The sequence below is a fragment of the Pseudoliparis swirei genome, chromosome 20 (genome assembly GCF_029220125.1).
Source record: "Pseudoliparis swirei isolate HS2019 ecotype Mariana Trench chromosome 20, NWPU_hadal_v1, whole genome shotgun sequence".
NCBI lineage: Eukaryota > Metazoa > Chordata > Actinopteri > Perciformes > Liparidae > Pseudoliparis > Pseudoliparis swirei.
Genome location: NC_079407.1, coordinates 9,144,951 through 9,158,778, shown reverse-complemented (window position 1 = coordinate 9,158,778; position 13,828 = coordinate 9,144,951). Strand labels below are relative to the sequence as shown.

The window sequence follows — 13,828 nt, the reverse complement described above, 5'->3', positions numbered from 1 at the left end:
GAGTAACGTGATCTCTTTTCTTAGTTTGTGTAAGTACACAAGCTTCAGAATTAACTGACAGGACTTAAGAGACTATTTAGAGCATCCTGATAAGGAATTGCAGTAATCTATTTTAGAAGTAACAAATGCATAAACCAGTTTTAACATCAGGAAGTTGCAGGTCATCCATGTGTTTGTGTCTTTAAGATATGCTTGAAGTTTAGCGAGCTGGTTGCTCTCCTCTTGATCGATAGTTATAATTGAGTATCATCTGCATCACAATGAAAGTTTATGTAGTGTTTCCTGATATTATTGCCCAAAGGAGGCATATACTGTATAAGGTAAACAAAATTGGTCTAAACACAGAACCTTGTGGAATTTCATGATTAACATTGGTGGTCATCGACGCTTTATCGTTTACGAATACAAAATGAGATCGATCTGAAAAATAGGATTCAAAACAGCTTAGTGCGGTACTTGAAAAGCCAATCGACAGATCCAGTCTCTGGTGTAACTATTAGTGTAACTGAAATTTTCCTGTGAAAAAAACTTCCTAATATGGCGTAATTAGGGATGGGCATCGAGAACCGGTTCTGTTTTAGAACCGGTTCCCGGTGAACCGATTGTTTGGGATCGTCAGCCAAATTCTTTAACGGTTCTGCTAACGGTCCTCTGTGGCGTTGCGCATGCGCGAATTTTTTTAGTTTCTTCTTCAGACTGCAGCAAACATGGCAACTAGGCAGAAGCGTTCTAAAGTTTGGCTCTATTTCACACGACAAAATGACAACTACGCCACTTGTAACGTGTGTAAAAAGTCTATTTCGTCGAAGGGAGGAAATACAACAAATATGAATAAGCATTTGAACACACAGCATGGAATTAAATTACAGGAATGTCATGTGTTCGATGCATGCAGCAGCTCAGCTAACGTCGGCGCTTCATCTCTTTCTGTCCAAGGTAAACTCCTCAAAAGTGATCACAACCACTCACTGTGTGAAGCAATTTGCCTTTATTGTGTGTAGTCGATCAAGTTATCTTCTGTCCCTTCGTTTGAAGCATACATTTTAGCTCCGGCATTGGTCTCCCATTATTGATCACTTCACGTTTGGATTGAAAGTCCAGTTTTGAGAAATGTTTGATCGTAACGGTGTTAATTATCGGAGGGCGTGTGTTCTCAGCAAATGTTCACGTTATCGTGTTAACCCATTATTAAACTGAGCATATCGATTTTTAATCCATTATTAAACTTAGCATATAGCTTAGCTACGCTAGCTTAGCTACAGAATCTTCCATTTTCAGCCCCCTACATTGAGGCAGAGGTAGTGTTTGCCTCCCCTCTTAATGTGGCTTTATGTCAGCTCAGCAAATTCAGTGATTTTGTTAGTGCCATTTGTTTCATTGTGTAAACCAGCTTTCACTATATAAATAATCTCCATTGCCATCCAATTTAGCTGATGATGTTCAGAGTCAGACCGGTTCAGAGGCTGGTAGTCTGTCTGGGTCACAGGCTACAGCTAGCACGTCTTGTACACCTCCACCCCATCTGAGAGAGTGTTCTCCACGGCTGGAGACACAATAAGTCCTGACAGATCGCGTATCCTCCCGGAGAAAGCAGACATGCTTATTTTTCTGCACAAGAATTGTTGATGATCCATACAATTGATGGTTGCACACTTGTTATTTGCCACTGCTAGTTTCATTTTTGGCAGCTCAGTTCATATACCCTTTAAAAAAAAGGAAGGAGCACTGTAATTTCTAGGAACATGTTTAAATTAAACAGAATACATTTTATTTAAGTTATGTAAGTTTTATTTTAAGTTCAAGAGGAATATGTATAAATGTTTTTGGTTATTTAAAAAAATGTAAATGTGTATGTATTAGGGCTGTCAATCGATTAAAAAAAATTAACTAATTAATCGCACATTTTGAAATTCATTAATTGCGATTAAAAGTTTTTTTTTCTTCTAAAGACTAAATCTTCTAAATTAACGAGTAATCACTTCAGACAGCGTGTATTTTAGACACTTGTTTAATTGTATTCTTTTTTAAAGACAAAACTTCACACAGAGCTGTGTTTTCAAAGAGGCTCCTACCTATAAAGTGCCAGCGAGGGATTTAATATCGTGGATGATAAATTGTTTCTTCAGTGAAACATCCAGATTAGTAAAAAACAAAGGTGTATTAGAGACCCCATTGGTCCTGCCATCTTTAACATTGAACAACAGCAGAACCAGTGTCCTAGATAAACTGACAAATATGTCACATTAACCCTCTGGAGTCTGGGCTCATTTTCTCGATTTTACAAAAACATGTAAATTCACCTTTTAAAGGCTTTTGCATATGACACATCCCAGTGTTTCCCCCACCATCATATCAGGGTGAGGCCCCGCCCCCCATGTAATGTTCTCTATAGCGCCAGATTACAGCAGAAGTAATGTCAGGTTCTTTCCTTAAAGATGTCTTTGTTCTTTTATTAAACTAAACGTCTGTTGTTGATCGTCTCTACAGCAGCATGTCATTCTGTCTCGACGTGTCGGTCACTCTTCTCGGCTCTCCGTCTCGCGCGCCGCAGAGCTCCATGCCGGCATGTCTGCGCGCGCATCGGGCGGAGCAAAAAAGTCAACTGCACCTTCCGCCGCGTCACCGACACGTCGCCCACAGTTTCTCTGTCACTATCGTGGAGCAGACGGGAGGAAGGAGGCGGACTGCCGCGGCTTGACACTCAGAGGAGTGCAAAAACTTCAACGCACACCGGAAGTAAACAAAGTTGCGTTAATTGCGTTAAAATATTTTTGGCCGTTAATCGCGGCCAAATTAATCGCATAGATTAACGCGTTAACGCTGACAGCCCTAGTATGTATACATACTGTATATGGTGTGTGCAGCATTATAGAAAATGATATAAAAGAAAATTAATGTAAATAAACCCGTTTGTGCTCTTTTTTTCACCCCTTGCCCAATAAGAATCGATAAAAGAATCGATAAGGAATCGAATCGATAAGCAGGAATCGATAATTCAATTCAATTCAGTTTATTTGTATAGCCCAATTTCACAAATTACAAATTTGTCTCGGAGTGCTTTACAATCTGTACACATAGACATCCCTGCCCCAAAACCTCACATCGGACCAGGAAAAACTCCCAAATAACCCTTCAGGGGAAAAAGGAAGAAACCTGGAGGAGAGCAACAGAGGAGGATCCCTCTCCAGGATGGACAGATGCAATAGATGTAATGTGTACAGAAGGACAGATTTAGAGTTAAAATACATTCAATGAATATGACAGAGTGTATGAATAGTTCATAGTAGGCATATTCCACGATGGAGACCTCCACGATCCATCAGGCAGATGGCGGTGGGAGGAGGAGGGCGGAGTCTCAACAGTGGGCGGAGTCTCAACAGGACAGTGGCGCAGTCATGAGCAGGAATTCCACGACCCAGACGATCCATCAGGCAGATAGGATCTATGCCGTCTCATAGGGTCCGATGACCCCATGAGACGTGAAGTCAAAAGGACTCCGGCGAGAAAGCAGAGTTAGTAACATGTGATTGAGAGATGAACATTCATCCTTAAGGAGAGAAAAAGAGGAGATAGGTACTCAGTGCATCCTAAAACGTCCCCGGCAGCTATAAGCCTATAGCAGCATATCCAGGGCTGGACCAGGGCAAACCTGATTCAGCCCTAACTATAAGCTCTGTCAAAGAGGAAGGTCTTAAGTCTACTCTTAAATGAGGTGACTGTGTCTGCCTCCCGGACTGAAATTGGAAGCTGGTTCCATAAAGAGGAGCTTGATAACTAAAGGCTCTGGCTCCCATTCTACTTTTTAAGACTCTAGGAACTACAAGTAGTCCCGCATTTAGTGAGCGTAGCTCTCTAGTGGGGCAATATGGTACTACAAGCTCCTTAAGATATGATGGAGCATCACCAATCAAGGCTTTGTAGGTTAAGAGAAGAATTTTAAAAGTGATTCTTGATTTTACTGGGAGCCAGTGCAGAGCAGCTAGTGCAGGAGTGATGTGATCTCTTTTCTTAGTTTTAGTGAGAACACGAGCTGCAGCATTCTGGATCAACTGGAGGGACCTAAGAGATTTATTAGAGCAGCCTGATAATAAGGAGTTGCAGTAATCCAGTCACGAATTAACGAAGGCGTGAACCAATTTTTGTGCATCTTGTTGAGACAAGATGTGCCTGATTTTTGAAATATTACGTAGATGAAAGAATGCAGTCCTTGAGATTTGCTTTACGTGGGAGTTAAAGGACAAGTCCTGATCAAAGATAACGCCAAGATTCTTTACAGTGGTGTTGGATGCCAGGGCAATGCCGTCTACAGAATCCACATCACCAGATAATTGATCTCTGAGGTGCTCAGGGCCGATTAAAATTACTTCGGTTTTGTCTGAGTTTAACATCAAGAAGTTGCAGGTCATCCATGTTTTTATGTCTTTAAGACATGCTTGAATTTTACAGAGTTGGTTGCTCTCCTCTGGTTTTATCGATAGATATAGTTGAGTATCATCTGCATAACAATGAAAGTTTATGGAGTGTTTCCTGATAATATTGCCCAAAGGAAGCATGTATAAGGTAAATAAAATTGGTCCAAGCACGGAACCTTGTGGAACTCCGTGATTAACGTTGGTGGTTATCGAGGCGTCATCGTTTACAAATACAAACTGAGATCGATCTGATAAATAGTATTTAAGCCAAATTAGTGCCGTGCCTGAAATGCCAATCGACTGCTCCAGTCTCTGTAACAGGATGTCATGGTCAATGGTGTCGAATGCAGCAGTAAGGTCTAACAAGACCAGGACAGAGAGGAGTCCTTTATCTGCTGCCATTAAGAGGTCATTTGTAATTTTCACCAGTGCCGTCTCGGTGCTGTGGTGTTTTCTAAATCCTGATTGAAATTTCTCAAATAAACTATTATGATGTAGAAAGTCGCACAACTGATTTGCGACCACTTTCTCAAGGATCTTGGAGAGGAAGGGGAGGTTAGAGATCGGTCTGTAGTTAGCCAACACCTCTGGATCCAGAGTGGGCTTCTTCAGGAGAGGTTTAATAACAGCCACCTTGAAGGAGTGTGGTACGTGGCCTGTTAGCAGAGACACATTGATAATATCTAATAGAGAGCCGCCAATTAAAGGCAACACGTCTTTAAGCAGCCTCGTCGGTATGGGGTCCAAGAGACAGGTAGACGTGTTAGAAGTAGAAACCGTTGAAGATAATTGGTCACGGTTGATGGGAGAAAAGCCCTCCAAATATACACCAGGGCATACAGCGGTTTCCAAGGCCATTCCACTTGAGGACAGATTGGCACTGGTTATGGGCAAGAGAATATTAATCTTGTCCCTAATAGTTAAAATATTTTCATTAAAGAAGTTCATAAAGTCATTACCACTAAGGTTTATAGGAATGCTCGGCTCCACAGAGCTGTGACTCTCTGTCAGCCTGGCTACAGTGCTGAAGAGAAACCTGGGGTTGTTTTTATTTTTTCTATTACTGATGAGTAATAGGCTGCTCTGGCATTACGGAGGGCCTTCTTATATGTTTTAAGACTATCTCGCCAAACTAAGCGGGATTCTTCGAGATTAGTTGAACGCCATATGCGTTCAAGCTTTCGTGACGTTTGCTTTAGTTTGCGGGTCTGAGGGTTATACCAGGGAGCAAACCTCCTCTTCCTCACTGTCTTCTTCTTCAGAGGGGCTATCGAGTCCAGTGTCATTCTCAAGGAGCCTGTGGCACTGTCAACAAGATGATCAATCTGGGACGGACTAAAGTTAGACCAGGAGTCCTCTGTTATATTGAGACGTGGTATCGAATCAAATACAGAAGGAATCGCTTTAAATTTAGCTACAGCACTGTCAGTTAGACATCTGGTGTAGAAACTTTTGACTAACGGAGTACACTCCGGTAGCATAAATTCAAAAGTTATGAGGTTGTGGTCTGACAGAAGAGGATTCTGTGGGAAGACGTTCAAATGCTCAATGTCAACGCCATAAGTAAGAACAAGATCAAGCGTGTGGCCAAAGCTGTGAGTGGGTTTCTGTACTCTCTGACAGAAGCCAATCGAGTCCAACAAGGAGATGAATGCAGCACTAAGGCAATCATTATCAACATCCACATGGATATTAAAATCTCCAACAATAATAACTTTATCGGTTTTAAGAACCAAACTTGATATAAATTCTGAGAATTCAGATATAAACTCTGAATATGGACCTGGTGGCCGGTACAGAATCACAAATCGAATTGGCTGTAGTGTTTTCCAGGTTGGATGTGAAAGACTAAAACAAGGCTTTCAAATGAGGTGTAGTGTAATTTTGGTTGAGGATTAATTAATAGGCTCGATTCAAAGATGGCTGCTACTCCACCTCCTCGACCGGTGCCTCGAGGAATGTGAGTATTAATATGACTTGGAGGAGTCGATTCATTCAGGCAGACATATTCTTCATGGCTCAGCCAGGTTTCAGTTAGGCAACATAAATCAATGTGATTATCTGATATTAAATCATTCAGTAACACAGCTTTAGATGACAGAGATCGAATATTTAGGAGACCACATTTAATAGACCTATTTTGTTGCACTGCTGAAATAATGGTGTTAACTTGTATAAGGTTATTGTGTACGACTCCTCTTCTGCTTACTTTTGATTTATTTAATTGAAGTGGCCATGGGACAGACACAGTCTCTACTCTAAAGTCATGGGTGGGTAACTGCTCGAATGGAAGAGCAGAGAAGGGTGTTAAACTACAACTCTGCTCCCAGTTCCTGATCTGAACCCTGGGTTGTCATAGATTAAGTCCGGTGATCAACTTGGTCATATTCGCAGAAATGAGACGCTCCGTCCAACGTGGGATGAATGCCGTCTCTCCTCATCAGATCAGGTTTTCCCCAGAAAGTCTTCCAGTTGTCTACGTAGCCCACATTATTCGCTGGGCACCACCTCGACAGCCAGCGGTTGAAAGACGACATTCGGCTATACAATTCGTCTGTCTGCAAATTTGGGAGAGGGCCAGAGAAAATTACGGTGTCCGACAACGTCTTGGCATAAGCACATTAATTTTAGTGATTTCCGACCGACGGGCTCGGCGTCATTACCACCGGCGTGTATTACAATCTGACTGTATCTCCGCTTATCCTTAGCCAGCAGCTTCAAACAAGACTCCACGTCGCCCGCTCTGGCCCCCGGGAGGCACACGACTCTAGTCCGTGGCTTCGCTATTTTCACGTTCCTGACTATAGAGCTCCCGATAACCAGGGTGTGTTCCTCAGCGGGTGTGTCGCTGAGCAGGGAAAACTGGTTGGAAACGTGAAGTGGTTGGTGCACAGCGGGCTTCTGTGTAGACTTACTACTCCTGCGAACAGTTACCCACGATCCCGGCTGATCGGGCACCACTGGAGAACAGCTAACAGCTGACTGTAGCTCCGCGCCGGCTACGGGAGAGGGCGGGCTAACTAGCATAGCTGTCTGAGCTTCGATAGCGGAGCCGTGCATCTAACCCACTTAGACCTGCCTCCAACCTAGCAAATAAACTACACTTGTTGCATGTATCGTTATCATTAAGGGAGGCAGGGGGATAACTATACATGAGACACACTGAGCAAGAGGGAGCGGGAGGGAGAGAAGAAGAAGTCATGCTCGCTGTTGAGCTGGCAACCAGAGCTTACCGGAAGAGTGAGATGATGCGTTCAGGAGCAGCTGGGAAAATCAGCGATTGTCGATTGTTCAGTGATCTAGATTTATTGATTGATTAGTTATTACTTTGACTTCCATGGCATCGCAATCGTTAAAATCTTATCAATTCTCATCCCTAGGCGTAATACATACCTTACAATGTTGTTTTTCAGTTGTCCGTGTACCAATAATTTGATAGAGGTTCAGCTAATCAGAAGCAGTTGTTGTCTCATCAGTTTGTCTCCTCACCTCCTTTACTCACTTTGCCATCACGCTGTCTCCCTCCCCCGAGCCTGTCGGTCCTTCCTGTCTCACCTTCTCTCTCCTCTCTCTCCTCAATGCTTCATGCCTGGAAGGTCCCCGGTCTTTCCGTGAGATGTTCTATATATTGCAGAGTGCTTGTGGCAGGAACTGTTCCACAGAAGGTATCTTGTTTCCAACTACCACTACTGCTGTTTGCTGTCTTCCCTCCACTTCCTTTTCAGTTTCCTTGTCTTTTTCATTGCTGCTTATCAGTTAACCACATCTGTGTTAGTGTTTATTATTGTGTCAATGTGTGTGTGTGTTTCACATTTATAATAATAATCCATTTAATTTGTATAGCGCTTTTTAAGGTACTCAAAGATACTTTACATGTTACTCATCAAATGCGTTTTTTTAACATGGACCTATCTGTAGCCAATGTCGTCCCGCCTTAGAGGGGCAGGGCTAATCTCCGTGGCTTGAATCCATGGAAAAAGCAAACTTTTGCTGCCATCCATCATAGAAGAAATAACCACTAGTCCTGCTTTATACTTGTTGAGGACATCCCACACACTTCGAAACATCCAACACCCTCGTGTTTGTGTTCATAACATCACCCTTAGGCTCACACAGCTCGGTGACTTTCACCGACTACGTCTGAAAGATTGCGGCTTCCAACGCGACTAGAATAGCAGTAGTCAAGGCACAGAGATAAGCCCTGCCCCTCTAAGGCGAGAATGAAGCGAATGACACTCATGTGAAAATGAGGGCGACAACTGATTGGATACAGATAGGTCCATCCTGAGACCAAAGCCATTTATCAATATGCGTTCTTTTCTGTACTTCTCTGTACTTTTATTCTCATGGATTCGTGAAACGTCATCAGTCGCAGCCCGAGTACATGTTCCAATTCAAAGACCGCTTCTCGCAAAGCACAGTCAAAATGCCTGGATGTGACTTGATCCTCCCACTTTCTGGAGGATGCATCAGAGTTGAGTACTTGTGCGTACTCTGGCCAGCCGATATCCCACAATGCATTTCACACCAGCAACCGGAAACAATAGCAGGGGAGAAAATAACGGTTGACTTTTTCTAAATACTACTTTTGTTGAGTCACAGAATGTAATTTAAGGATGTTTTCAGGCGAGAAGTTAGTAGTTTAAAAATGCAAGTGACTTTTTTTTGTCCCGATGTGCGCGCACACGCCGGTATCCGAGCTCTGCGGCTCGCGAGACGGAGATCGGAGTAGTGTTAACGCGACACGTAGAGACAGAATGACATGCTGCTGGTTCGAGACCACCAACAACAGACGGATTGGAAGCTCATTCTGCGCATGCGTTAAATGCGTTAAAAAAAACCAACTAGTTAAACCTGTAATTTAATTAACTGAGTTAACGCGTTATTTTTCACAGCACTACTATATATATATATATATATATATATATATATAACATATGTATTATATATACACATTTTTATATATAATCTATATATTTATAAACAATATATATATGTTTTGTTTTTTTACACAATATATATACAATTATATGTGTAGGATTCTTTTATTTTGAATTTTGTGTATAAATAAATATATATATATATACATCCACACACACAATTCAAAATAAAATAATTATATTTAAAGGATAAGGAATAAATTAGGGTTGTCATATTTTGTTTAACTGTAAAAAATTATTTAGAGTGAACAATTGGAGTAAACTCATGAGCAAGAACAGCTGATATGGTGACGTCTTCAAGTCAGCTGCTGTTCCAATCGCAGAAGGACCGTCCTCCGTTCTCCGTCCTCCCCTCCTTTGGAGTCTGGACTCCCAAGACCAAACTCCCAAGTCCAAACTCTAAAAGAACACAAGTCTGTACTCGGTGTACTTGGAATTGATAAACGGCTCAAATGTAGGTCTAAATGCCTGGGACACCCCAAGTCACATCAACTGATAAAGTTGAAGTTGTTGATTGAGTCTACAACTTCAAGTCCAGTGGACTGTTCATTTTAACTAGACGTGGAATGTGCAGTCTACCCTATCGATTTGGGAATCAAAGGCCATTAATTGCAAGAACTATGTTCCAATGATCAGTGAACTGGGACAAAACTGGAAAGTGGGACAATCGGAGGACATAAAGGACACACACACACACAGTAAACCTTGGCTGACTGGTGGCGGACTGGTACTGTGCTGAGGTCATGGATTTATTACATTTATTACAGATGCCACTGAGGAATCCCTTTGAGTCTGCTGAAGATACACAAACGTATACAAAGTCATCACAGACACGCACAAACAGACATCCAGAACAGATCGTGGCAGTTATTTCTCTACTGAGGACACCCAGTGCAGCTCAGATTAAATTAAGCTTGTCCTTAAAAAAGATATAAAACCTGATCAGACAAACACATATGTTAAACCTGTGTAGGGTGAATGTTTTAAATCCATTTACCAATCCTGTACAGAGCAGAGTGTAATATGACAATCATGACATGGATGTCGTATGTGTACAGATTGTAAAGCCAGAAAGAGGCACATTTGTAATTTGTGATAATGGGCTATACAAAATAAACTGAATTGAATTGAATTGAATAATATGAACACACACACAAAGGCCCTTTGTCGTTCATGCAGCTTGCATGGCCAGTGCTCATGATGTTCCTCTGATGTTGTGGTTTGCAAGAGTGTGTGGAGCTGGTGTAGGGGGGCTTAATCTTGTCGTCAGCAATCCCTCATCTTTATCATCACACACTCAAAAAATATCAATGAAGAGTGTATGCAGCAATGGTCTCCAGTCATGTGCTTAATTGGAGTATACAGGCAAAACAGCAAATTGACTGCTGTTTAACTGCTATCAAAACAAATTTTCGGGCATTTCAGCACATTGTTGCTCATAAATGAAAACCATTGGTTTATAAATACAACTTTCTGGTTTGTGTGTTTTCAAATATTTATGATAATTGTTGTGTATTGAGAGTATTTCTGTATAACTCACACTGTGTTTACCTCCCTCCTCCCTGGAGCAGGTGGAAACAGCGACAGCGTGTTTGACGTAGAGAAGGCTGTGGGCACCATCATCATCGCAAAGCCTCTGGATGCTGAGCAGCGTTCTTTCTACAACTTGACGGTGCAGGCCACCGACGGCACCAACACTGCATACACACAGGTAACCTGTCTCCCTTGTTACTGTTTTTGGAACAATTCCAAATGTGGAAGCCACAAAAGAAGAACATTGTATCATGTTACTGCTCCAGTGTGAACTGAAAGGTAGGAATGAGAAAACGTGAAAAAAAAATAGACATCATTTTTTTATACTGTTGTTGTTGTTAGTAATATGATATAAAACAGAAATACAAAATGTTGTGTTGAAACACCAACATGACTGGATTACATTAGATACAAAGATTTCAGAGAATTCATTCAATCAGCTCTTGAGTTGCTCCGTGCGTCACTGTCTTGCCACTGTTGAATCAGAACAAGACGGGGGAAACACTTATTGTTGCGGTTTGCGGGCACCCGGAGCTCTCTTATGAGTACCTGACTCGCAGAGAATGACAGGTGATGTTATGTATATATATATATATAAATACATATATATATATATATATATATATTTGCTCTTGTAGCGCTGGAAGCCGAAGTCTTTCAGACGTAACAGTTAACTTAATCGGTGAAAGTCACCGAGCTTTCTATATCAAACCTCTTGCGAGGACTGTTTTGTTGACATTCTGTAGAGGGCGCTATGGAACCGACTTTCCATTTTGAAAGATTCAAATTATATCATATAACTACATCTAAGATAGTTAATGTTTGTGCTAAATCTGGGTGTGTTTTGAGCATTTGTAGTCCCCAAGAACATATTTGTGTCTTCATGGCAAAGAGTGCTTTGACACGGCAAAAGCATGAAAAATCATCATCCATTAATCAAAATGGCCGACTTCCGGTACGGTTTAGAGCAGGGGTTGGCAAAAGATAGATATATATGTATGTTTTGCCCAGTGGACAATAATTCAAAGTGAACACCTCTTATCTTTGAGTTTGAGCTATTACTGTGTCACTGAAAATAACAAAAATGTAATATTTGTTTAAGTGCGTCACATAATATTACGTCACTGTCAAGCGTCTTCCCCTGCAGGTGGCTAATCATGATTCACAGAGAGCCCCGCCTTCGTTAAACTGTCAATGGATAAATAAAAAAAAGAAAAGTCATGGAGAAAAATAGATAGTTTAATTCTGCGTGGACGTATTCATTTGCTTTCACTGCCAACAATGCTGGCTGACCTGTATGCTTTATATGCGACAGGATTATCAAACATGTCATGTTGTAAGACTCTAACATAACTAGCACAAAGCATTTGCTGAACCGTATCAAACTGCAGACCAGTGAAGAAGAGCGATTTTCAACTGCTGCGGCAAACAGAGCAAATCAAATCTACTGTAATGAAGTCTCCAAACACAACGACTGCTGTTGGTTCTGTGGCAGCTCGTGAATCATTAAGGAGTCCGTTAGTGAAAACGTGTGCGTCCCTGGGAGCGTTACATAACTCCTCCGTCCTCGGTGCTATTGTCTCAAACTCTGGCAAAGTGCTGACCCTCAGTGCAAAACGTAGCAGAAGATATGCATTTAGAAAAAAGATTACTTAGTAGTGTGGAGACGGCCTATTCATTAAAATAATAACTTATTGCATTTAAACCATCCTTAGCATTCTAGGTGCAGTGGGCAGCTGTGAAGCGCCCGGATAGCAACTGGGGGTTTAGTTAAAGGACACTTTGTCACCACTTTGAACTGTAGGACAGATATCAAACCTGCTACGTTGTGGTTACAGGACGACCACTCTACCCCGTGAGCCACAAATATAGGGTGGGGGGTTCAGGACCTGCATAGTTGTCCGATTAATTGACCTGTGTATTTTTTTTTAACTCTTCATAAGAGTTTGATTTTGTTATAACAGGTAAAGAAGCAATATATCCGGGCTCATTTTATTTGGTGGAAAATAGAGCCTTTGGATTGGAAAGGTTGCTGACCCCTGGTTTAGAGCATGGTCCCAATAGACTTTCTTTTCAGTTCATAAGTGTTACATATGTCTACCAATTTGTATACATGATGTAGTTCAAACGTAGCACTGGGGCTGCTTAAATTAATATTTGTAGGGGGCGCTATCGAGCAGAATTGCCATTTCGAAGAATTTAAATCATATCAGCTAACTACATCTTTGACTTTAAATGTGTGTGCCAAGTTTGGTTACATATCAAGCATGTTTAGCCCCTCCAAAGCCCCATAAAATGCCTAGTGGACTGGCATCATGAAAGTCTTACGTTTGTGTGGAAGAAATTTGATGTCAATCTGATTTACCTAGAGAAGCAAGCCAAAGAATATAAACTTTTACTTTCTGTTACCAGGGCTGGAGTCTCATCACACATGTGAAATTTGGAAAGGATCTGATTATATCGAGTCGAGTTACATTGGTTTATTCGTTCACGGCTCGCCACACTTCAACGAATCCTAACAGTGAAGTATTATCAAGGCTTTAATTCTTTTCAGTAAAATCTTTGGAGGGATCAGGGATCGGATTAATCTGTGAGGAAAAGGGTATAAAAGTAGAAAAAATTTCGCTTTTTGTTGCTACAAGTGGTACAATGACTAGGATGAAATATTATCATATTGATGTCTTCTGGGTCAGGATGTAAGAAATATGGAGCAGTTTCATGGAAAACTGTGTTTCTTTGACACTGCTCCGAAAGCACATAGTTTTAAACAAGACTCAACTTCGCCCGTTCTGGCCCCCGGGAGGCACACGACTGTGGTCCGCGGCTTCGCTATTTTCACGTTCCTGAAAATGTTTACATTTAGGCACCCCTGCGATCGTCACACTTTTTCTGTTACAAACTGACCCCGGCCCCCATCAGAGAAGGGAAAAGTTATGTGGCCCT

General features: G+C 41.6%; 1 protein-coding gene across 5 annotated transcripts in view; it reads left to right on the top strand.

Moving 5' to 3' along the window:
* The window catches only part of fat3a (FAT atypical cadherin 3a), a 95,900-nt gene that overhangs the window by 24,672 nt on the left and 57,400 nt on the right, over nucleotides 1-13,828 (top strand). For 3 of the 5 annotated variants that reach the window (XM_056442025.1, XM_056442026.1, XM_056442024.1), the window contains exon 6: nucleotides 10,924-11,063. In XM_056442025.1, the coding sequence (XP_056298000.1) occupies nucleotides 10,924-11,063 (140 nt within the window). Of the gene's footprint in view, nucleotides 1-8,008; nucleotides 8,078-10,923; nucleotides 11,064-13,828 lie in introns of all 5 variants that reach the window. The other 2 variants (XM_056442021.1, XM_056442023.1) reach the window with 1 other exon arrangement.